General features: G+C 41.7%; 1 protein-coding gene across 2 annotated transcripts in view; it reads left to right on the top strand.

Moving 5' to 3' along the window:
• The first annotated feature begins 8871 nt into the window (after positions 1–8871).
• The window catches only part of LOC123363516 (granulocyte-macrophage colony-stimulating factor receptor subunit alpha-like), a 30498-nt gene continuing 16308 nt past the window's right edge, over positions 8872–23061 (top strand). The window contains exons 1-3 of one of the 2 annotated variants that reach the window (XM_045004575.1): positions 8872–9223; positions 21351–21468; positions 21657–21790. In XM_045004575.1, coding sequence (XP_044860510.1) covers positions 9107–9223; positions 21351–21468; positions 21657–21790 — 369 coding nt within the window. In that variant the 5' untranslated portion in view covers positions 8872–9106. The remainder of the gene's footprint in view (positions 9224–21350; positions 21469–21656; positions 21791–23061) is intronic. The other variant, XM_045004567.1, reaches the window with a different exon arrangement.

Here is a 23061-nt window from a genome sequence, read left to right as displayed (position 1 = left end):
CAATCCTGGGCTCTGGCATTTGGTATCTGATCCTGTCTCTGATCCTCAGCTTACGTTCCTGGTCCTGGCTCTGCCTCTACTGTCTGGCTGTGATCCCCACTTCAGTTCCCTGACCTGGACCCCTGCTCTGCCCACTAGACCTGACTCCTGCTCCGACCGGTAGGCCAGACTGCCTATGTCCTGGTTCCTAACACCAAGCTTGGGCAGATGTACACACGTGCTAACGCTGCTCGAGCCAGCATTATAGCCATAGCTGCATGGGTCAGCCACCCAAGTACGAGCCTCCTGACCCCCTAGATCTATACGTGGGCAGCTAGCCTGTGCTGCTAGGTGGTCACACTGCTATTTTTAGGCTCTAGCTTGAGTAGAGCTAGTGCATGTACATCTACCCGAGCTGGGAATTACACCTCCCCGCTGCTGTGTAGACATACTCTTAGTGGCACAGCACAGAATCTCGCTCCATATTTTCATTTTTAAAGAATCTCTAGTCCTTATATTTACGAAGATGACCTTCAAAATGTGAACCAGAAACAGGTGAGGCAAAGTTTTCCTGATGAACGACTTTTAGTTGTTTCAAAGGAGCCTAAATCTAAAGCCCAATGATGTTGACTGAAAGGGAAATGTTAAGTATTTCACAGCTGAGCAAAATATGCAGCAAAAGAGGGCTGATTGTGCAGATCTTCTAAATCTATCTACTGTGTATGTTTTTTTTAAACTAAAGCTGAAAAAAAGAAATCAGTCAAACAGTTTATGTTCATATCATTCAAAGAGTAGCTTGAGTTCTTACTACATGGAATCGTCTTGCAACAGAATAAACAGCACTTGTGCAACGTCCAGAGTTCTCAGAAACTTACATTGCACTTTTGATAGCACATATTGTTGAAGAGATCTTTTGAAACAATGTAACTTGTTTTTCTCTGAAGATGCAAACTCAGCTAAGTGAACAGCTGCAGTCACATCTCACTTCAGACACTGAGTTTTATTGTAAAATAGGATTAGTGTGTTGGGTATATTCAAATAACAGTAAACGTTCTAGTAGTGGACTGTCCACTGTGGCCTAAATGATGAAAAGTGATTTTGGGCACCCAACCTGAGATACCTTTTCAGGGCCTGATTTTTCAGAAAGTGCGGAGTACTCCCTCCGCAAATGTCCCAAACCACAGAAAAGCCACTTGTATTTGAAATGTCAAATTAATCCAAAAGCAGCCAATTTCCTAGGATTTTAAATATGGAATTCTCTAAAATTTAAGATAACGTGTTTCCTTTATGCCCCTCAGTTTCCTGACTGCTGTGACCATACACTCATGAGAGAGAAGATTCGGTCAGGAGTTTATCTGTCACCTCCATGCAGCAGATTCCCTGTTGTATGGGTCTTTGGAAAGCTACATGTGCCATCCAGCACCCTTCCACACGCTGCTGGAGAATTAACTTCCCTTTTCCTTGTCCAGGTTTCCACCCATAGAGCTGACCCAATAGAATAGTAGTGGAGTGATAATTTGTAATATGCCTGTTGTTACTGGGAAGTCTTTACAACATTAGTCCACCAAGGAGCATGCAAGTAAACACAGTGCCAACATGTTTATCATTTGAAAAATCACATTTTCTTTGATTCAATTTAATTATAATTTTCTGGGTGTTGATCAACTCACTGTTTCAGGATTTTGCCTCCAGCAGCTGTTTGTTCAAACTCTGAGCTCAGGAACTGCCTTAATAGATGTACTTAAAAGCTCTTCTTACTTTCCACACCATTCCACAGCAGTTATTATATCAATTCTGGGTGTGCACACTTGTCTCCTTGTGTCAGCAATGCATGTCCTTACCAGGAGCACTTGTATTGATTGTGTTATCAGTGTGGGGCATTGTGGTATGGCTCCTGACAGCAGGTAACAGTCGACACAAGCAACGCAGTATCTACACTGACACTGAATCACTCTGATTACATCAACCGTCACTCTATGCTGCTGAGGGAGGTGGTGTTACTAACTCACCATAGAGAGGCAGTTATGTCAACGGGGCCCAAATTTAAGTGAAGACACTTCCAGAGCTAAGTCAATGCAAGGCAGTTTACGTCGGCCTAGATCCATAGTGTAGAGCAGGCCTAAGTTATGTCTCTCTTTTTCATAAAGCAGATTAGGGCCTTATTTGCACACAATCAGTTGCTCTGACATGTAGTGGGGGTGAATCCACAGTTTCCTTTTTCTGGGTCTTTTTTCTGGGGTTTAAATAAATCAGACTACATTTTAGCCACTTCCTATTTTGTTTTACATGAAAAGTATGGTGAAATAGATATGTGGGTTCACAAAGAAGAAAAGATACTGATTGTTCCTCAATTAATATACATTTTTACTTCGGAAGATCAGCATATCTGTGTTAGTACATAGCAATCCCTTACCACAGAGGCAGACGAACTAGGCGTGCCAACACATAGGAAGACCTGATCCCTGCTCTAAAGAGTTTACAATTCTGTGTCAACAGACACATACAAAATGATACTTCTTGCTAACAATGATAGTAGTTCAACTCATCACAAAGAGGTTCTCCAAGTGTCAAGTGAATATGTAGTAAAACATGTCATCAGTAATTGTCAGGACTTCAGATTTAACAGTCTGAACAAACATAAATTAATTTATGGGAGAAAAGAAGTCATCCAGCCACAGGTTTTTTTGGTTGGTTGTTTGTTTGTTTTTTGTGGTGTTAGGCAAGTATCTATTCTTTTTATCAATGGCACAATCTTTACAATGGTGGTTAAGCAATAACTTTCTATTCTATATAGGTTTTGACACTGTGCTCACCACCATGGTATCTGAGCATCTTCCAGTAGTACATTGACCAACATCTCTAAAATCTGTCATGCTTTGTTTGTTCTCTCATCTTCTCCCCATTGGGAGAAGCATATGCAGTGAAGTGTCTCGATTTAGGTCTCTTGAGGGTGTTTTTGTTTTAAATCCACATGTTGCTATTTATTTATGTTAGAGAAGGCAAGGTCAAAGAAATGCACCTTCCACTTGGGATGGAAGATGGTGAGATTGGTGATTATCCTTATTTCTTAGGGGAGTTCATTCCAAAGCCTTGGACTAATCCACAAGAAATTTCTGTGTCCTACACAGACGAGCTTTACCTTGTGGTAGAAAGTCCCATTGGAATAGAGGTGCACAGTTGTCAGCCACAGTCTTCATCCTGGGGCTTTAGATGACCTTTTAGATGCCGTGGCCCCAGATCATGGAGTGCCTTAATGATAAGGCTCAAGACCTTCAACTTGATTCAAAATTCTATGGGAAGTCAGTGTAGAGACTGGAGGACAGGTTTGATGTGCTCGTGGTATCCTGTGTTGCTCAGAAGATGCACTGCAGCATTCTAGTTGAAGTTTCCTAAGCACTGGTGGCTTCATGCTCGGGTATATTGCATTGCTTTAATCTAGATGAGAGGTGACAAAGGTATGAATAACTGAAGCCAGGTCATTGTCCACCAGGACAGTCTGCTAGCCCTTTGAAGATGGTAGAAAGCATTACTTGCAGATGCTGCTTAGTGCCAGCAAGGAATCCAAGAGTACTAGACAACAGATTGAATTGACCAAAGAGATTGCATCGTAGTTTCAAACTCTTCAAAATTCTTTCCTGTGCTCACCAACATCACTTCTGTTTTGCTCAAATTCAGCTTCAGCCAGCTGTTCTTCACCCACGAGCTGATCTTGTCCAAGCGCTGAGCCATTGTGGGTGGTAGTGGTGTGGTCAGATATAGTGAAGGTTAGGTAGAGCTAGGGCGACCAGACAGCAAGTGTGAAGAATCAGGACGGGGGTGGGGGATAATAGGAGCCTTATAAAAAAAAGACCAAATATCGGGACTGTCCCTATAAAATCGGGACATCTGGTCACCCTAGGTAGAGCTGCATGTCATCTGCATAGTGCTGGGAGTTGAGTCCATGTTGTCTGATCAGTTCAACTACTGGCTGGATGTACATGTTGAAAATGACGAGGGGGGAGAATTGATCCTTGTGGAATTCTGGAAATGAGAGGGCCTGTTGATGTTGTGCTGTTTCCCATCACTACTCATTGGGTGCATCCCCCCAGGAAGGACTCAAACCATTTTAGTGCATTACCCTGGGCCCCTGCCATTTATCTCAGGTGGGACAGCAGTATCTCAGTCAATAGCGCTGAATGCTGCAGAGAAGTTCAGGGTGATGAGAATGGATGTCTGTCCTCTATCCACCGACAACAGAAGATCACACATCAATGCCACTAAAGTGATTTCAGTTCCATATTCTTCCCTGAATCCAGATTGTACCAGGTCTAAAATGTTAGTTTCAATTAGATGAGTTTGTAGTTGGCCTTTGGCTAGTTTCTCCATGAACTTCTCAGGAGCAGCAGGTTTGATACTGGGCAATATTTGGCTAGAACTGATGCATCCAGGGTGGGGTTTTTCAGTGTTGGTTGGACTATTGTATGTTTGAAGAAGAAAGGGAAGATTCCTTCTGTAAATGATACATCATCTATTTCCATCAGGAGTAGCACCAGTTTTTCATGACTGTCCTTCACAAGCCAGGAAGGGCATGGGTCAGGTTCACAAGTCTTGGATCAAGACTCCTCTAGGGTGTCCAGAACTTCTTGGTTAGTGAATATACTGAATTCTGGGATGGCAGGAGGGCTGTGGTTGGCAGGTACAGGTAAAGCAGATCCATGCTGTTTGAGAAGGCTTCCTGAATGTGCGTAATCTTTTCAGCTAAATTGGATAATAGTTCTTCAGAGCACTTGTGATCAGTTTTGATGCAAGTTGTAGGTATACAGGATTGATGAAGAGGTTTACCACCATCGGTAGCTCCTTGGGGCAAGTTTGGGCAGCTTTTCCAGAGGCTGAAAGGAAAATACTTTTGGCCTGTAAGACAGCCTCAGCATAGGCTTTGAAGAATTCATTATGTTTCATCCTTTTTATTTCAGCCTGTTTTTTCCACTGCCATCAATACTGAAGTTTCCACCCCCCTCTTCATACGGAGGAGGGGGTCAGAAAACCTGGGAGAACTGTGTGGGCAATGGAGAGGAAGGGACCATTTGAGGACCAGTGCGTCAGTGGCCGAGGTCAGTGAAGAATGGTAATGATTCACCAGGTCTTGGTGATCCAGGTATATTGGGTACTTAATTTCCGATGAAGTCATGTATTGTTTATTATTGGCAGCAGATCTTGCATTGTTCAGCCTCAGCTTTAGTTTGTGTTGCTTTGTGCTGTCTGCTTCTGACCTGTCCCTAGACAGTGGTCCTGTGCAGTGTATAGGTGTCGGATGTCTGGAAACTGGTTTCTGATATCTGCTTTTCTATTTCTTTAGAAAGGTCCTCCCACTTTGAACTATGACAGGTGATGAAGTGGACGGTGCCATGGGATGATCCGAGTGGTTGCCAGATGCCATGGGAAAGGCAGGTCTGTTGGATACCTTTTGGAGCTATAACCTGATAAATCCTGGAAACAAGGAAAGTTGAGGCAGTGTGCTCCTGGGGTAGAGTTGCTGTGCTGGAAGCATGGTGGCATAACAGCAATGGAAATAGTAATAATAGTGACTGTTGGTAACTTTCCTCTACATCTGAACTCTGAGATTCTGGAAAAGAGTCTCATTCCTTGTATTTGAAACCAAGATCTCTTGTGGCTTTCTGCTGCAGCATCATGTGAAAGCTGGTCTACACACAAACTTGGACTGAAATAACTGTCACCTTTAATTCACACCATTTGTTATTTCAGTGAGAGTCAGAATAAAAGTGCTCTAGACTGAGAAGCAGCAAAGAGTCCTGTGGCACCTTATAGACTAACAGACGTTTTGGAGCATGAGCTTTCGTGGGTGAATACCCACTTCGTCGGATGCATGTAGTGGAAATTTCCAGGGGCAGGTATATATATGCAAACAAGAAACAGGCTAGAGATAACAAGGTTAGTTCAATCAGGGAGGATGAGGCCCTCTTCTAGCAGTTGAGATGTGAACACAAAGGAAGGAGAAACTGGTTCTGTAGTTGGCAAGCCATTCACAGTCTTTGTTTAATCCTGAGCTGATGGTGTCAAATTTGCAGATGAACTGAAGCTCAGCAGTTTCTCTTTGAAGTCTGGTCCTGAAGTTTTTTTGCTGCAGGATGGCTACCTTTAAATCTGCTATTGTGTGTCCAGGGAGATTGAAGTGTTCTCCTACAGGTTTTTGTATATTGCCATTCCTAATATCTGATTTGGGTCCATTTATCCTTTTCCATAGGTACTGTCCAGTTTGGCCGATGTACATAGCAGAGGGGCATTGCTGGTATATGATGTCATATATTACATTGGTGGACGTGCAGGTGAATGAACCGGTGATGGTGTGGCTGATCTTGTTAGGTCCTGTGATGGTGTTGCTGGTGTAGATATGTGGGCAGAGTTGGCATCGAGGTTTGTTGCATGGATTGGTTCCTGAGTTAGAGTTACTATGGTGCGGTGTGCAGTTACTGGTGAGAATATGCTCCAGGTTGACAGGTTGTCTGTGGGCAAGGACTGGCCTGCCACTCAAGGCCTGTGAAAGTGTGGGATCATTGTCCAGGATGGGTTGTAGATCCCTGATGATGCGTTGGAGGGGTTTTAGCTGGGGACTGTATGTGATGGCCAGTGGAGTCCTGTTGGTTTCTTTCTTGGGTTTGTCTTGCAGTAGGAGGCTTCTGGGTACACTGAGACTGAGAACCAAAGTCAAAATAGGACACTTTTATTCCAAACTTTCACACAGACTTGCACCAAAATAATACAAGCTGAGAACTAAACCTGATTTAGTTCTTTAGGTGCAGATTGGTGTTTAGATAAGCCCCCAGGATATACACTTCTATCCGATATAACGCAACCCAATATAACACAAATTTGGATATAACGGGGTAAAGCAGTGCTCCAGGGGGTGGGGCTGTGCACTCCGGTGAATCAAAGCAAGTTCGATATAATGCGTTTTCACCTATAATGCGGTAAGATTTTTTGGCTCCTGAGGACAGTGTTATATTGAGGTAGAGGCGTACTTGTAGCTCCTGTTGTTAGGCTGTAGCTCAAGTGGTAATAGCTTGTACTGTGGTACTGAAAAATTAGTGTTCAGTCCTCATGATAATTTATGAGGGGATGGTTGGTATATAATATAATTTGATATCCTCTTATTTCCAATTAAAAGAAAAAATACCTAGAAAGTTACATTAAAATACATTAAAAATGTTATTTAGGTTGGACAGTCAACTACTTGAAAGTTAATAAATGCAAGATTTACGGTTGCCTGTGCAATCTGATTCTGCTCCCTTGTGTGTATGCATTATAATACTGTCTTTAGTTACATGATCATATGCTACTTTTTTTTCCACAGAACCCCAGTCTTATTCAGGGCACAGAACTGACACACGGGAGGTCAAGTGGTTGATTTTGCAACTGAAATAATCTTCTTTTAATGTGTGAGGGGAGAGGGGGGCTAGTCTATGTATATATAGGAGCAGATTCTGATTTCAGTTATGCTGGTGTAAAGCCAGAGTAAATCCATTCTGGAGTTACTCCAGATTTACTCCACATGAGATCAGAATCTGGTTCATGCAGTCTGTGAAAGACTCAGGATGAGATGATTTGAAAAAGAGAAGGAAAGAGGGGGAGAAAGAATCTTACTTCTGCAGCTACCATGAAGTTTGCTCAGTGAATAATATCCGGCAGGATCCTCAGCGGTGTTGTTGTGGCTGAAAGTGAGGAACTGAAATGCTGTAGAAGAGGAAACATCTGCTTGAATTTGTATAGAGGGAAAAGTTGCTGTTGAGAATCCAACTGTAGGAGATCCAAGCAGCCAAAAGCTCTGCAGGTTTGAGGAGATTGGTGTGTTTGTATTTTCTCCTGCTATTAGATATAACATGCAATGTAGATATGTGAGTTACGTGTAAATATATGGGTTTTTTTTATTATTATGGTCATAGCCCCCAGGAAATTAAAGACTAAAAACCATGTCCAAACAAAATTAAGTTTGAGGAGACTTAGAAGTGACAAAAGCAGAGAAATGCAGAGGTATGGTATAGATTGTAAGCTCTTTGGGGCAGTGATGGTATTATTGTTATTGTATGTGTGTACAGCACGTGGCACAATAGGGCCTTGACTCCTGATTGAGGCCTATATGTGCTATAATAATAAAATAATAGTAATAATTAATAATAAATAGGCTGTCCTCGACTCATTAATTTTGCCTGTATGAAATATTATGAACTGTTCTAAATCCCCTGAAATGAATGGGCACTGAATGGAGAATAAAGATCGTATTTATGATCATACTTATGACAGTATGTTTCAAATCAATTTTTTTCTCTTATTAAACTGAGTTTTTATGATTATGAACAGATACAGCACACATCCCGAACTGTGGCGCAACTCCTAATAAACCAATGTTCATTTTTACTTCTAGATATATGTGCAAGTTAGTATTTCAAGTTGTTGGGCCTGGTTCTCCTCATGTGTACACAGAAGAGTAATTCTATTCAGGAGTGACTCGAATGAAGGGTAATGCAATTTCACATGTGTGAAATCTGTGTGAGAGGGGAAGCAGTCCCAGGGGTGCATATTTAAAGTTCAGCCGTCTATACTATTGTTAACTTGTTATCCAAGCAGTATTTTTGATTTGATATGGTAATCGTAATAAATACTAATGTTTGTTTCACAATACAGAGTAGATGTTTGTTAAACAGATACACTGAGGTGCCTTGATCCCGTTACACACAATTATACTGCTGTGTTTGCATTGTTCCTGTCTGATAAGATACTTATTGGAACAGAAAGCTCTTTCAGTGAGAAGAACTTACAGGCAAACTATTGTTTGTGGAAGCAGGCTTATTTGTAGGACATACATTTTCTATATGTACATTTACATCCAATGATAGACCCAAAGGCACAAATGGACTGGATGAAATGGGAAGAGGGTGTCTTATTAATTAACTTGATGTTCATTTTGTGAGAAATTCTTTATATTCTGCAGATTCCCAGCACTGACTGCCAGGTCCAGGAAAAACATTATATTCTGCAAACAAGGAGATTAAAGAAGTTCCGGAAACTGCAAAGGAAATGACCCAAAGAACTATCTCAATATCAGTCTTGCAACACTTGAATCAGATACTATGCAATGATAAAGTATTTTTGCGGCAGTACGACAGCTTCAGTCTCAAGCATTTCAATCATCTTTGAGTCTCAGACCCCAAACCCTAAGTTAAACGAGATACCAGCCTTTTGCAAGGAGGAGGTAAGCTAGTTTTTGTCTTTGTTTGTTTGTTTGTTTGTTTGTTTTGGGGGCGTGATTGTTATTTTTATTTCTCAAGGCTCCTATGACATAACACAAACATTTGCAATGGAAAAAAACCTATATTAGATTGAAAAAAAAACAGGAGTACTTGTGGCACCTTAAAGACTAACAAATTTATTTTAGCATGAGCTTTCGTGAGCTAAAGCTCACTTCTTCGGATGCATAGAAGTGAGCTTTAGCTCACGAAAGCTCATGCTAAAATAAATTTGTTAGTCTTTAAGGTGCCACAAGTACTCCTGTTTTTTTTGCAGATACAGACTAACACGGCTGCTACTCTGAAACCTATATTAGATTGAGTTCATCTACCTCCAAGTGCAGATTTGAGGATGGTCTTAGCCAAAATTGTGATGACACATAATTATTTAAGATTTATGATCTGAAGGATCATAAGGATACATCTCTTAATGTGAGTAAAGTGAGTGATCAGATTCCCAGCACTGCCTGCCAGGTCCAGGAAAAACATTAGCAATATTTTTCCTCATCCGTTGGGTTGCTTTATTTTGTCTGACATCTATTTTGTGTATCCAGGAAAAATGTTGCTATCTCTTTCTTCTTTTAAAAAATAATCTAACTGGAAGCATTTGTATGTTGTCTCCTGTACATGGGTTTGGGTTTGGTAAGTTGGAGATTGCTCCATAGAGTGAACCAATTCTAGGAATAGCATGAATTGAATGTATATTTCAATGACTGATATGTATCCTGGCTTTTAATTTTATTTCAATCCTTTAATAGTGAATGTTGCACATATATGGTGCTCTTAGAATCTCAACGCAATTTATAAGCTTCCATTTATCCTCACAACACCTCTGTAAGGTAAGTATTATTATCCCTATTTTATAAATGGCATTTCTATTTGAGATAAAGAAGTCTGAATGCCATTGTACAAGGCACTGCTAAACCCTCATTTGGAATTCTGTGTACAGTTCTGGTTACTCATGTTCAAGAAAGAGGAATTCAGCTGGAACAGGTGCAGATCCTATCTTAGAAGGAGAGACTCCGATTGGCTTGTTTAGCCTATCAAAGCAAAGGCTGAGAGGGGATATGATTGCTTTCAGTAATTACTAGCCATCAGTAAATTTGGGCTGGAAATTAGAAGCATTAAAACTAGGGCTGTTGATTAATCACAGTTAACTCACATCATTAACTCAAAAAAATTAATCGAGATTAATATATTTTAAATGTGATTAATCACATTTTTAATCGCACTGTTAGATAAAAGAATATCAATTGAAATTTATTAAATATTTGGAGGTTTTTCTACATTTATATCTATATTGTTTCTGTGTTGTAATTGAAATAAACGTATATATTATATTTTATTATAAATATTTGCACTGTAAAAATGATAAACAAAAGAAATAGTATTTTTCAATTCACCTCATACAAGTACTGTATTGCAATCTCTTTGTCATGAAAGTGCAACTTACAAATGTAGATTTCTTTTTGTTACATAACTACACTCAAAAACAAAACAATGTAAAACTTCAGAGCCTACAAGTCCACTCAGTCCTACTTCTTGTTCAGCCAGTCATTACAGGAGATAATGCTGCCCACTTCTTATTTACAGTGTCACCAGAAAGTGAGAACCAGCATTTGTATGGCACTTTTATAGCCAGCATTGCAAGGTATTTTTGTGCCAGATATGCTAAACCAGTGGTCTCCAACCTTTTTATGCCCAAGAAGATTTTTGAATTTAAGGGCAACCCAGGATCTACTCTGCCACTTCCCCAAGGCCCTGCCCCTACCCCAAAGCCCCGCCCTTCTCACTCCCCCCCCCATAGCTCGCTCTCCCCCCCCCACTCACTTTCACCAGGCTCAAGTAGGGGGTTGGGATGCAGGAAGGGATATGGGGTGCTGGATCTGGGAGGGGGGTCAGGGCTGGGGCAGAGTGTTGGAGGCGAAGGAAGGGGTACAGGGTGCTGACTCAGGACGGGCTCAGAGCTGGGGCTTGGGGTGCAGGAGGAGGTATGGGGTGCTGGCTCGGGGATGGGGCTCAGGGCTGCAAGTTGGGGTGCAGTCTTCTGCCGTGCAGCACTCACCACTGGCGGCTCCCAGTTGGCGGCATAGTATGGCTGTCACTAAGGCAGGCTCCCTGCTTACCCGGCCACATGCCACTCCTGGAAGGGGCCAATGTGCCCCTGGAGCCCCTGGGGGAAGATGAGGGGCACATGGCTCTATTTGCTGCCCCTGGATGCAAGCACCACCCCCACAGCTCCCATTGGCCACAGCTCCCCTTTCCTGGCTAATGGGAGCTGCAGAGGCAGTGCCTGCAAGCAGGAGCAGTGCGGAGAGGGAAACCCCTGTCCCCGGGGCCACACTGGCTGCTTCCAGGAGCTGCATGGGGCCAGGGCAGGCAATTAATTGTGCGATTAATCATGCTTAATTTTTTAATCATTTGACAGTGCCTAATTATAACCATCAGAAGATAGCAGTTCTGGAATAGCCTCCTGATAAGAGTAGTGGGGGCAAGAAACCTGACTGGTTTCAAAATGGAGTTTATTAATGGGCATATAGGCCGGGGCTGCCTGTGATAGCAGCAGACTGGACTTGATGATGCAGGAGGTCCCTTCCAGGTCTATGTTTTTATAGTCTTTTATACGCGTAAAACAGGCATGAGTGACTTGCCCAAGGTTGCACAGTTGGTCAGTGGCAGACCTAGGAATTAGAATCTAAAAGTAGGTCTTCCATCCCTTTCTCTCTTCACAGATGGCGCGCTCTCATTAAATACCTAATAAAAATGAGTTTGTCGATATTTGCTCCCATATGAAAGCCAAGCTGATCTTACTTACCCAGTGATACTGGCCAAAGTAATGATAGTCCTTATTACTTGAAAGTTGCATATAGGGCTATTGGAATCAGTTAATCACTATTGTATAATCTCACCAAGGTGGACCGGAATCAATCTGTGGAAAATGGACACATCCATTCCAGCAGGATGGCACCTAGTAAGAACTAACATTTCCAAGATCCTTTCCCATCTTAGCCTGCGTCTTGAGGGGAAGCTGAGATAGATTTGGATTATTAGTTCCATGTCACTGCATCCACCCCGTCTCTTTCACTCTACCAATAATACTTGTCTTGATGCCCTGTTTGGACACTTTTCCCACAAGCATCTCCAATTTTCCTCTATGCCTTTCCCTAAGCCTGGAACACCTTTTCTTATCTGATCCTTTTCATACTGAAGTCCCTCCCGAAGACCCACTTCTATTGTAGTGCCGACAAGAAACCAACCAGCTGATTGTGGCAAGGTTGGGAGTTACCTGGGAAAAGTCGATATATTTTATAATAGTTTAAAAAAACTCAAACCTTGTTTTAACAAGAGTGCCCAATCAGAACATGGCTAATTACCACCTCACCACACTGCTTGTGTGGCGTACATCCTTCCCCTACCCTCCATCTTGCTGTTTGGTCCTCTTTGTTTTGTCTGCTTCAGAGTATAGTTCTCCTTTTGCTTAGCACATTGTGGGTGCTACTGAAAACATATAAATAATAATAGTAATAGGGCTTGTCTACACTTAAAATGCTGCAGCAGCACAGCTCACCACTGCTGCTGGGCCGCTGTAGCACTTCAGTGAAGAGTCTACCTACGCCAACAGGAAGAGCTCCCCTATTGGTGTAGCACTGTCTACACTGGGGGTTAGGTCGGTTTGACGGCATTGCTGCTGGGTATGCATTTTTCACACCGCTGAGCAAAGTTGTTCTACTGGCCTAATTTCCTAATATAGACCAGGCCATAGTTAATCACAGAAGGTAACATATAAATGCAAGGTTTCAAAGAGGGCAGTATGTACATTGGGAATGCAGTGCAAGTCCATGGCTCTTCCATTTATTTGTGCATTTTATTTATTTTGATTTAAATGTTTCAAAGGCCTCTCCCCAGCTCTGGGTGACCTGGAGGTTATTTAAAACAACAGTCCATCCAAAGAATAATCACACAAGGAGCAACCCATAGTCCACATACCACAAAATGAAATTATATACAAAGGTATATCCCACCCGCAACCCCCATCCCATTCAAACCTTATACCCTCCCTGAAAGCCCCAGTAGACAGATGGCCTTTGCAGCAGATCCTAAGAGTCAACAGACTCAGGACTGGAGCCGGGTGAAATTTTTCAGTCAAAACTTTTATTTGATGAAAAATGCAGATTTGGTCAAAATGAAATGTTCAGCTTTGGGTCAAGTGAAATATTTCATGTAACCTGAAATTATTATTTATTTTTTGATTCCCCAGACATTTCAAAAAAAATCATTTTGGCATGACCCACGATGATTTGATTTTATTCTTTGAAATTGCCAGTGAACTGAAAACTTTCCTCAGCTCCACTCAGCCTATCAGCAGAACAAGGGAAGCAAGTGCCAGAGCCAAGAGGCTCTCACTGAAAATGCCCTCCAGCAGCTTGCTCTAGTTTACCCTCAGGGATTTCCAGCTAGTCATGCCACTGCTGGAACCGGGGAGGGAGGCGCTCTATTTCAGGCAGACTCTAGAGATGCCAGTGCTACACCAATAATGGCCAGTTAGTTATAAAGGAGCCCTATTTACACTAGTATTGTACCAATAGCTGACTCAAAGTCATGCAAGGCCTTGCTCCTCACCCTGAGCAGACTGTAAATGGGGTCATGATACTTGCAAGGTTGCTAAGGCGAAACAGGGACTTTTTGTGGCCCTGTATTCACCCCATAATACATTATTTAAAAACAGAAGAATGAACTTTTAAAGGCCTCAGGATTACCCCAGTGAATTCCCAACATGTCCTGATCCTGAGAGTAGAGTTTACTCTTTGTTCAGTAGTGGGGCAAAGTCCATTCTGCAGTGCTGCCTGTGACGTTTCCAACAGCAGCATAATAAAAACATGCACTGTGCTTGCAAAATCATGGCTAGCATCATGGTGGATGAGCTAAGCAGGGGGAGAGTGAGATTTTGAAGGTAGGAGAGGAATGACAAGGGGGAACAAAGAGGAATAAAAACAGAGTAAAGAGAAACAAGAAATTAGGGAGGGAAGGGAAAGAGGGACTGAGTGGGATGCAGATGAGCAAGAGAGGGATGGTTAGGAAGAGCTGAGAAGAGGAACCAACAGTATCTAAGATTCCTGAGCACGTCATTGGAGAGAGATAGAAAACATCTTTTATGTCGAATTTTCACAACTTTCTGATCAGCTCTGGTACTCTGTGTGATTTGTACTGAAGCTTTGGCAAACTCTTATCCCAGCAGCTGTGTCAGTATTGTTGCCACATAATGACATCATGAGAATGATTCTGCAGCGTTTAAAAAGAGTCTTGTGGCACCTTATAGACTAACAGACGTTTTGGAGCATGAGCTTTCACCCACGAAAGCTCATGCTCCAAAATGTCTGTTAGTCTATAAGGTGCCACAAGACTCTTTGCTGCTTTTACAGATCCAGACTAACACGGCTACACCGCTGATACTTGTTTAAAAAGAGATGGTCTTGGCAATGGTCTGTCTGCACTGCAATAACAGTATATCTTGGCTGTCCCAACCTGGGTTTAACATGGCTTTGAAGAACAGTGGATATGAAACGACTCTCCCTGAAATGCAGGGTGCCCTGTGGAAATGTTTAAGGTTCTAATATAGCTTGAGGATATGGCTAGGTTCTGTCTGCACTACAAAATTGTAAAGAGTTGTAACCAGTTGTCATGGATCTACAGGGACTGTGCTATACCCCAGACTTGAAGTAGTCTCCTGGGAGTACCTCTTCAGTGCCCCATACCCCCAAGGAGTCCCACTTTTCCTCCAGGATAGGCCACACAGCCTCAACACCTCTTCGACCAGGCCTTCAGGCTCCACCCCTCCTGTTTCTCACCATGAGCTCTGAACAGAGAGTCTGACTAAGGTAGACATCTGTTGAGAGACATTTTACCCTCTTCAGGGATCAATGTGCTTCATTAAATATTTACAACAACACCAGGCATCCTTTCTAAAATGGAATGAGTTTTAAAAGTCAACTGGAAAACAGCGTTGGGAAGTCCTTAGTCTAGCAAAGAGAGACAAAGGTAAGACAGAGTTCAGACTGGCTGAAACCAGGGCTCTGAGTCCTGAATTGCTTCTGTGTGTCTGTGAACCTTGTCCTAACACAATCTCCTATCACATCTCATCTTTGATCTCTGGACACAGACATGCTTGTTCACATGTTCAGCTTGCCAGAACCAGTGTTAATGTTCAGACACTAAAGTTCCTGTTGTCTTTTCTGGGTCCTCCATTGGTATGTGTTGATTCCAACCAGCTCTTGATGGTGCATTCATACTACCACAGACAGCTAGGTGACCCAAACACCTCAGACCTCCTGCTCAGTTCCAGAGACATATTTTAACCCTTCTGTCTCAGTGCAAGAGGTGCTTCCAGAGTATTCTCACTTTCATCACATTTCTCCTGAAATGTCTGTAAATTGTACAGTAGAAAGGCCTTAAGAAAAACAATTCACAGAATAAAAAACTCATATTTCCGTTTCCTTGATTTTGTGATGATTAACCTCCCCTGAGAGCAATTAAAATCTTATGTAAGAGAAGAACTTTTCTCATCATGACCAAAAATTCCAGTAATTAGTGTTGTTTCTTTGTACTATAATTGTTTTTCTAAGGAGAAAATGTCCTTTAACAGCAAAACAGATACAGAAAGAAAGAAAATATTTCTCCTCCTACAACAGTGATACTCAGACTTCAGTGGTTCAGGAGCCAAATTAGTGATCAACATTACCCAAAAGAGCCACACTAGTGTGAATTCATTGTTTCATTTACTGTAGTACAATATATTCATATTCAAACAGTATGTCCGGGGAAATATATAGAAAGATATAAAAACCACAGCAAAATGAATGACCAAGTATTATTTTATCAAATACAATTGGTTACTAACATAGTAAAAGCATCTGGATTGGTTAATAACTTAGACTGGTTAATAATTAAATCACATCGTGTTTTAATATCATACACTGCAGAGAGACGCAGGAGACACATTAAAGAGCCACTAGTGGCTCGCAAGCCTCAGTCTGAGTATCAGTGTCTTCAAGGAAATTCAGTTTCCCCCGAGAAGAGTGAAATAATGGAGCTCCTGTTTAGTATTCCACAATTAGCCACTCTGAACTAAATTTAGATGCGAGTCTAACTGACTCTTAGGGAGTCTAAGCAGGTGTAATGTGGGGCTGCTCAGTGTTGTTACACAAACTTAGACTTGCACCTACTTGCCAACATGTTATTTACACTCTTATACATTCCCTCTCGATCTGGCCCACTGAGTCCAAGGCACTAAAGTCTTAGCATGAACTTAATTTCATTGGGACTATTCATGCAGGTGAAGTTAAGCGGATGTGTGAATCTTTGCAGGATCAAAGCCATAGCAAGAGTAGAAGAAGGGTCAGAAGAGAGAGATAACAGGATAATGAGCAGATGAAAGAAAGGCTGTAAGATAAGTGGAGGTGTGATCTACTCCTACCCTCCTATTAAAGTGCAAAAATAACTCATTCAAAATTAAACAGTCTGGAGAACACAGTGAAAGTTTTGTCTCTCTCACTATCTCTCTCTTTTTTTTCTTTTTCTTTTTTTTTTTAAACTAAATTTGGACCAGAACTTAAATCTGAAATCCAAATCCAGCTTACACCCAGCAACCCCATTAAAACATAAACCTCCAAACCTCAAAATGTATTACTTACTGGATATCAGGCAAAATAGCTACTTGTCATTTACCAGTAGTTACTTAGAATTGCTCAGAATATTTGTTAAAAATTACTCCGTTTCTAAATATTTACTCCCAGCAAACTTATTACTTAGCATCTACTAGTGATTGCCTAGAATCATTTAATCACTAATGACAAGAAAATAGTTTTACTGAGGATTAGTAATATAAACCTAAGTCATTTCTAACAGATACTGAGTAACTCCAGATAATTTTTGTTGGGAATTACCTAGTGATTTTTAAGTAGTGAATTCTGATTTGTACTAAAGCAATCACTTCTTGCAAATCTGCAAATATCAAAAATGATTAAGTGAACACAGGTAAGAAAAACTTTATAAAGAAAAGGAATTTCGTAGGACCTCAGAGTACAGAGGCAATGCAGTGGCCCTGAGCACAGCTGGGAGAGATGTAGAGGGAAGACTTCATTGGTTTAGAGGGGTGGATTGCAGAAGGTGTAGAAAGGGAAGATTCCCACACTAGGCTGTTGTCTCCCTTTTGCCCGAATCCTTAAACAGGGGATTTGCAGGGATATAGCTCTGTGCATCCTGAGCCTGGTTGCTGCTAAGGGGCTCACTGTGCAAGAGGTGCTTTCAGAGATAACCCACTAGCTGTCTTTGCACTGGGCAGAGTCTATGTAAGAAATGTTATAAAAAATTATGCTGCAGCCAAGTGGCCCCAAGGATCTGTTCTGGTAGCTGGAAATCAAAAGAGGAAGCTAGTCAAAAAGTCCCTAAAGTCACAAGTGAAAAAGTGAAAATCCTTAGATCTAGTATGGAGGTTATTTATTTAACAAAGACAAAGGCAACTCTGAATAGTCCTAAAGAAAAAAGGAAGCAGGTAGATAAGAAGAAAAAATATGGCAAGATACAAGATTTTATTTCTCCACACAAATTTCCTTCAGAAAGTAGAAAATAGAAAACCAGTCAGTCAGCTGAAAGTAGTATAAACTATGACAGGTAAAAAGTAAGATGGCAGTAAGTGGGCTAAGTTTGATTTTAAATAGCAGTTGGTAAAGACATTAAAAAAAATAAGAAATAATTTAAATGTGTCAAAAGCAGGGTGTCTGTGAATGAATTGCTGTGTCCACTCAACTACCAGAGAGTAAAGGGAGCAATTAAGGAGGAAAAGGACATTGCAAAGAACAAAATGATTTCTTTGCATCACTCTTCACCAGAAAGGATCATGAGGGGACATTTACTCTTTGCAGGTAATAAAGATGAGGTACTGAAAGAGACTGAGGTGTAAAAAAAGATGGTGCTGGAACAAATTGATAAACTAAGGAGCAATAAGTCATCAGGATGAGAGGGCACACACCCAAGAGGAAGAATCAAGTGGCTGGGAGGCTAATGAATATGCAATCGCTAATTAAAATTTGCTATTATACTAAAGGGCACCACTCTTTCAAAAATAGTACTAAGGGAGATATAAGGAATTAGAAATTGGGAAATCTCACTTCAGTCCCAGGTAAATACGTTAAAACTGCAATTCAAAACAGAATTAAAAGAGACCTGTATGAACATGTTAGGTTCAAAGGACAAGCTTCTGAAAAAGGAAAATCATGCCGCTCTGATTTACTGTAACGTTTTCAGCATGTCAACAGAAGTAATAAAGAAGAAGCAGATGGCGTAATACATTTGGACCTTCAAAAAGCCTGTGACAAGGTCCCTCGCAAAAGACTCTTAAAGTAACTAAGTGTCCAAGGTGAGGATTGAGTATTCCTGGATCAGAAACCAAGAGGCAAGAAACAAAGTAGGAAAACACTGTCTGACAAGTTACAGTTCCATACTAGGACTAGTATTCTTTAATATGTTTAATAACATTCTGGAAAAGAGGATGAACAGTGAAGTGACCACATTTGAAAGTGGAACAAATTCTTTAGGTTAATCAGGACAGAGAGAAGGGTCAGGAAGGAGACAGGACCGTGAGAGACATTCAGGGCAGCAGATGAAGCTCACTGCAGCAAACGCAAGATAGTGCACATTGGAAGGAATAATGATAATCTCAGCTCCTCGTTTCTGAGTTCAAAATTAACTATAACCACTGTGGATAGTCCTTTGCTCAATATGCATCAATGGTCAAAAAAGCAAACCAAATGTAAGGCATATAAGTAAAGGGAAAGAAAATGATACTGAAAATATTATAATGCATTTATATAAACCAATAATATGCCTTCACTTGGAAAACTGTGTTCAGTTCCAGTCGCCTTCTCTCAAAAGAAATTGACAGATTCAAAGAATTCGAATATAATCAGACCCATGAAAAGATTCCCATAGAAGGAGATTGAAAAGACTAGGAATGTTTCAAGTAGACAGGAAATGAATAAGAGGGGATATGAAATAATAGATGGCATCAAGAATAATAATACCTAATGTTAGAGGGCTTTCCCGTCACCCCATTCCCTGGTTCTTGTCATGCAGACAGAAAGCAGAAGACAGAAGTCCCAAGTACAGGCAATGCAATGCTTATTGGGGTTAGTTCCAAGCAAGCATATATACCACAACTCTGATGCCACAGTCTTGTTTCCCAGTGTCCCGTTCCCAGCTGTGACGCTGCAGAGCATTTACCCCATGTCCCCCTTCCCAGTTCTGACATTGCAGAACCTTGCTATATCCCTCTCCCTATTCCATATTTCCTATTCCTTCTTCTTAGCAGGCCCAAACATACCTGCAATGCATGCCCAGAGTCCCACCCCTTGCAATTTATGGTCATGTTCTGTTTTGGAGGGAAGTGGGTCTGGGTCCTGGTCCCATGGGAGGTGTAAGGATTGAGGTTGTGCTCTGGCCAAGACCAGGCCTTTCTTTGGCTTTTAATGTGTCTTATGCCTGCTCACATACACACCCTTGCTCCTCCTAACTGGTTGCTTGACCTTGGCTTGAGAGAGGAGCTAGGCAGCCTTCCAGCATATGCTCATATATTACACTCCCACCATATCCTGTAACACTTTAGTTCCATCTCTTATCTCTTTCACCCTATCTGCTTGAGGGCAGATGTAACACACAGTATCTCTGTCTTTTGTTTACACAGATTAGTATAGGATATAAGAGTATCAAAAAGTCAAACCCAAAATTCTATCTCAGGCTGACAAACAGGCCTATATGCTAACACTTAACTCTTATATACATGCTTTTAATCAATAGCTCTCAGAAGGTTTTACAAAGGAAATAAGTAGATGGTCCCTGTTGCCATAATATCTGAGCACCTCACAATCTTTAACGTATTTATCCTCACCACACCCCGGGGAGGTAGCGCAGTGCTGTTATCCGCTTTGTACAGAAGGGGAACTGAGGGAGAGAGGACCAGAGCCACAAAACGATTTAGGCATCTAACTCCCACTTTAGGTGTCTAAGTCCAAAATTTAGGCACCACAGAAATCCTCAGAACCGCTACTCAGCTGCCACCTAACTTTGGAGGTGCCTAAAATTGTTCAGTGCCAAAATTTCTTCTGTTAAAGTCCCCAAGGTGTCTACATTTCTGTCTCTGGCTGTGCACATCGCTGCCTCAATACTGATGACCAGTGCCTATCTCATGCCTGCATAATCCTCAGACCAGGTGAAACTAGGCAATGTCCCACCTACCTCGCCTGCGGGGCCCAGTCCAGTAGGCTTTAAGCCATACGGAGAAGCCGAGGGAGGAAGGAGGCAGCAGTGGCCTTCCTTGTAACCTTTAGTCCACTGGTTAGAACACTCACCTGGGATGTGGAAGACGCTGGTTCAGTTTCCACCCTTAGAAAAGAACAGCTTTGAACTTGGGCTTTCCACCCCTCAGATGCAGGCCCCAACCACTCGGCTCTGGGATAGTCCCCTGTGAGGCTTTCTCAATCTCTCTTGTTGAAGCTGTTCCACTTCATATTTCATCATTAAAAAACGAAATAGACACCGGGTGAGAGAGTTTGTGACTGACTCCACAGCCAGTGATTAGGGCAGTCAGAGGAGAGGTGGGAAACCCAAAGTCAAATCCCTTCTCCACAGCAGGCAGAGGGAAGGACTGAACTGGGGTCTCCCACTTGAGTGTCTTAACCACAGGGCTAAAGGTTATAAGGCTACCACCACCTCTGCTTTGTGTAGAATTAGGAGGGTACTTCTGCCATTCTTGCAAACAACAGCTTAGGTTCCTGACTCCAGGAGAAGGGTACATGGCTGCACATCCCAAGCAGAGATAGGTGCAACCAGCCCAAAGTCACAGGGACAAAGAAGGGGATTGAACCCCAGTCTCCCAAGTACCAGCACAATGCCTTAGCTACTGGGCCTTGTTGCTGGTGCATATGTGTGATGTATTTAGCTGATTCTAGTGACTAATAAAAACAGTCTTTGATTCTGTCCTTAAAAGAAATCAAGCTTTACAGAAACCTAAGTGTGCTTTGGCATCTGTTTCTTCTCTTGTAGGTTTCATTCCTGTCTATTTCCAAGAACAAGAGGATGGCTGCCACTCTAGGACTTATTTCCATGTTTTGTTGCGTCATGTTATTTCCTAGGTTGCATGCTGTCATTTTGTATACAGAGTGTAAGTATAATACTTTAATTGAGATAATTTAAAGGACTGGGTTTAATTCATCTCACTCACTTGGACATTTGCCCATCCAGTCATGCTATGTGTTGTCATAGCAGGCCTGCTTAATACTAGCCTCTGCACCTGAAAACTTTTAAAAATCTTATTGCCTCCTCTCTGATATTAATTCATAAAACTTTCAGCAAACTCATCATCCTCACCCATTGCCAACTTGACTCTGGATCCCGTAAAACTAAAGCTGACCTGGGACAGCAGTGTCAGTTTTACTGAATACACCTGTTGTATGGAAGTAGGCCAGAGATTCGTATGCAAAATGGTAAGTTTTCTATTTACTTATTAACAGAATAATTAACTGTACTTTTTTTTCCTTTTATTTACTCCATCTATTGACAAAATGTATATGTATCACTTGTAGTATCATAAAAACCTAGAAAATGACAATATGTTTCCAGAGTTCTTAGGGACTTTTATTACATATATTACGGCAGGTTCAATTCCCAGTGAGGTACATCATCTGAAGAAACCAACTAGAAACACCCCTTAGTCCAATGTCATTCAATATATTTATCAATGATCTGGAAAAAAATGTAAATTTAATGCTGGTAAAAACTGTTGGAATAGTAAATAGTAAGGATAGGTCAGTTATACAGGGAGCTGTAGATGACTGGGGGAAGTGGGATCATTTGAACAACATGCATGTTCATGCAACATAATGCAAGGTTATACACTTAGGAACACAGAATGTAGGTCACACTTACAGAATGAGGGACTCTATCCTAGAAAACAATGACTCTGAAAAGGATATTGGGTTAATGTTAAAAACCAGTTACCAGTGCAACACTGTGCCACAGGTATGTCTACACAGCAACAGAGAGGTGCAATTCCCAGTGCAGGTACATATTCACACCCTAGCTCTGCTTGTGCTAATGCCTAAGAATAGCAGTCTGGCTTTGGTAGCATAGGTGACATATTGGGCTAGGCACTCAAATACAATCCTGCCCAGTCTTCAGGCAGCTAGGTGGACCCATTGTCCATACAACCACAGCCCCACTGCTATTCTTAGGTGCTAGCTTGAGCAGAGGTAGCATGAGTATAATTTCCAGCATGGGCAGACAAACTTCCCAGCTGCTGTGTAGACATACTCTGAGAGCACTAATGTGATTACTGGATATATAAGCAAGAGAATATTGAATAGGCAGAGGGTGCTCTTTGTACAGCATTGGTGAGATTGTTATTGGAATATTGTGTCCAGTTCTGGTGTCACCATTTCAAAGGATGCTGAAAATTGAAGAGTTCAGGATAGAGCTACATGAATGATCTGAGGTCTGGGAAACCTGCTTTGCTGGAAAAGACTTAGAGTATGTCTACACTACAAACATAAGTAGACCTATATTTGGGTGACTTACAGCCACTGCAGTAATTACATGTCCACACTAGCCTCCCTGGGTCTGTGGTGCACGTCCTCATGAGGAGCGCTTCCACTGACCTAAGAGAGGCAGTGTGGGGAACTGAGCCATTGGTGAGCTCACTTTACTTAGCTTATCAAAGAGAAGATTAAGATGTGACTTGATCAGTCTATACAAACCT

Source organism: Mauremys mutica, chromosome 1 (genome assembly GCF_020497125.1).
Source record: "Mauremys mutica isolate MM-2020 ecotype Southern chromosome 1, ASM2049712v1, whole genome shotgun sequence".
NCBI lineage: Eukaryota > Metazoa > Chordata > Testudines > Geoemydidae > Mauremys > Mauremys mutica.
Note: the sequence above shows the minus strand (reverse complement) of the source record. Positions and strands in the feature narration are given on the sequence as shown.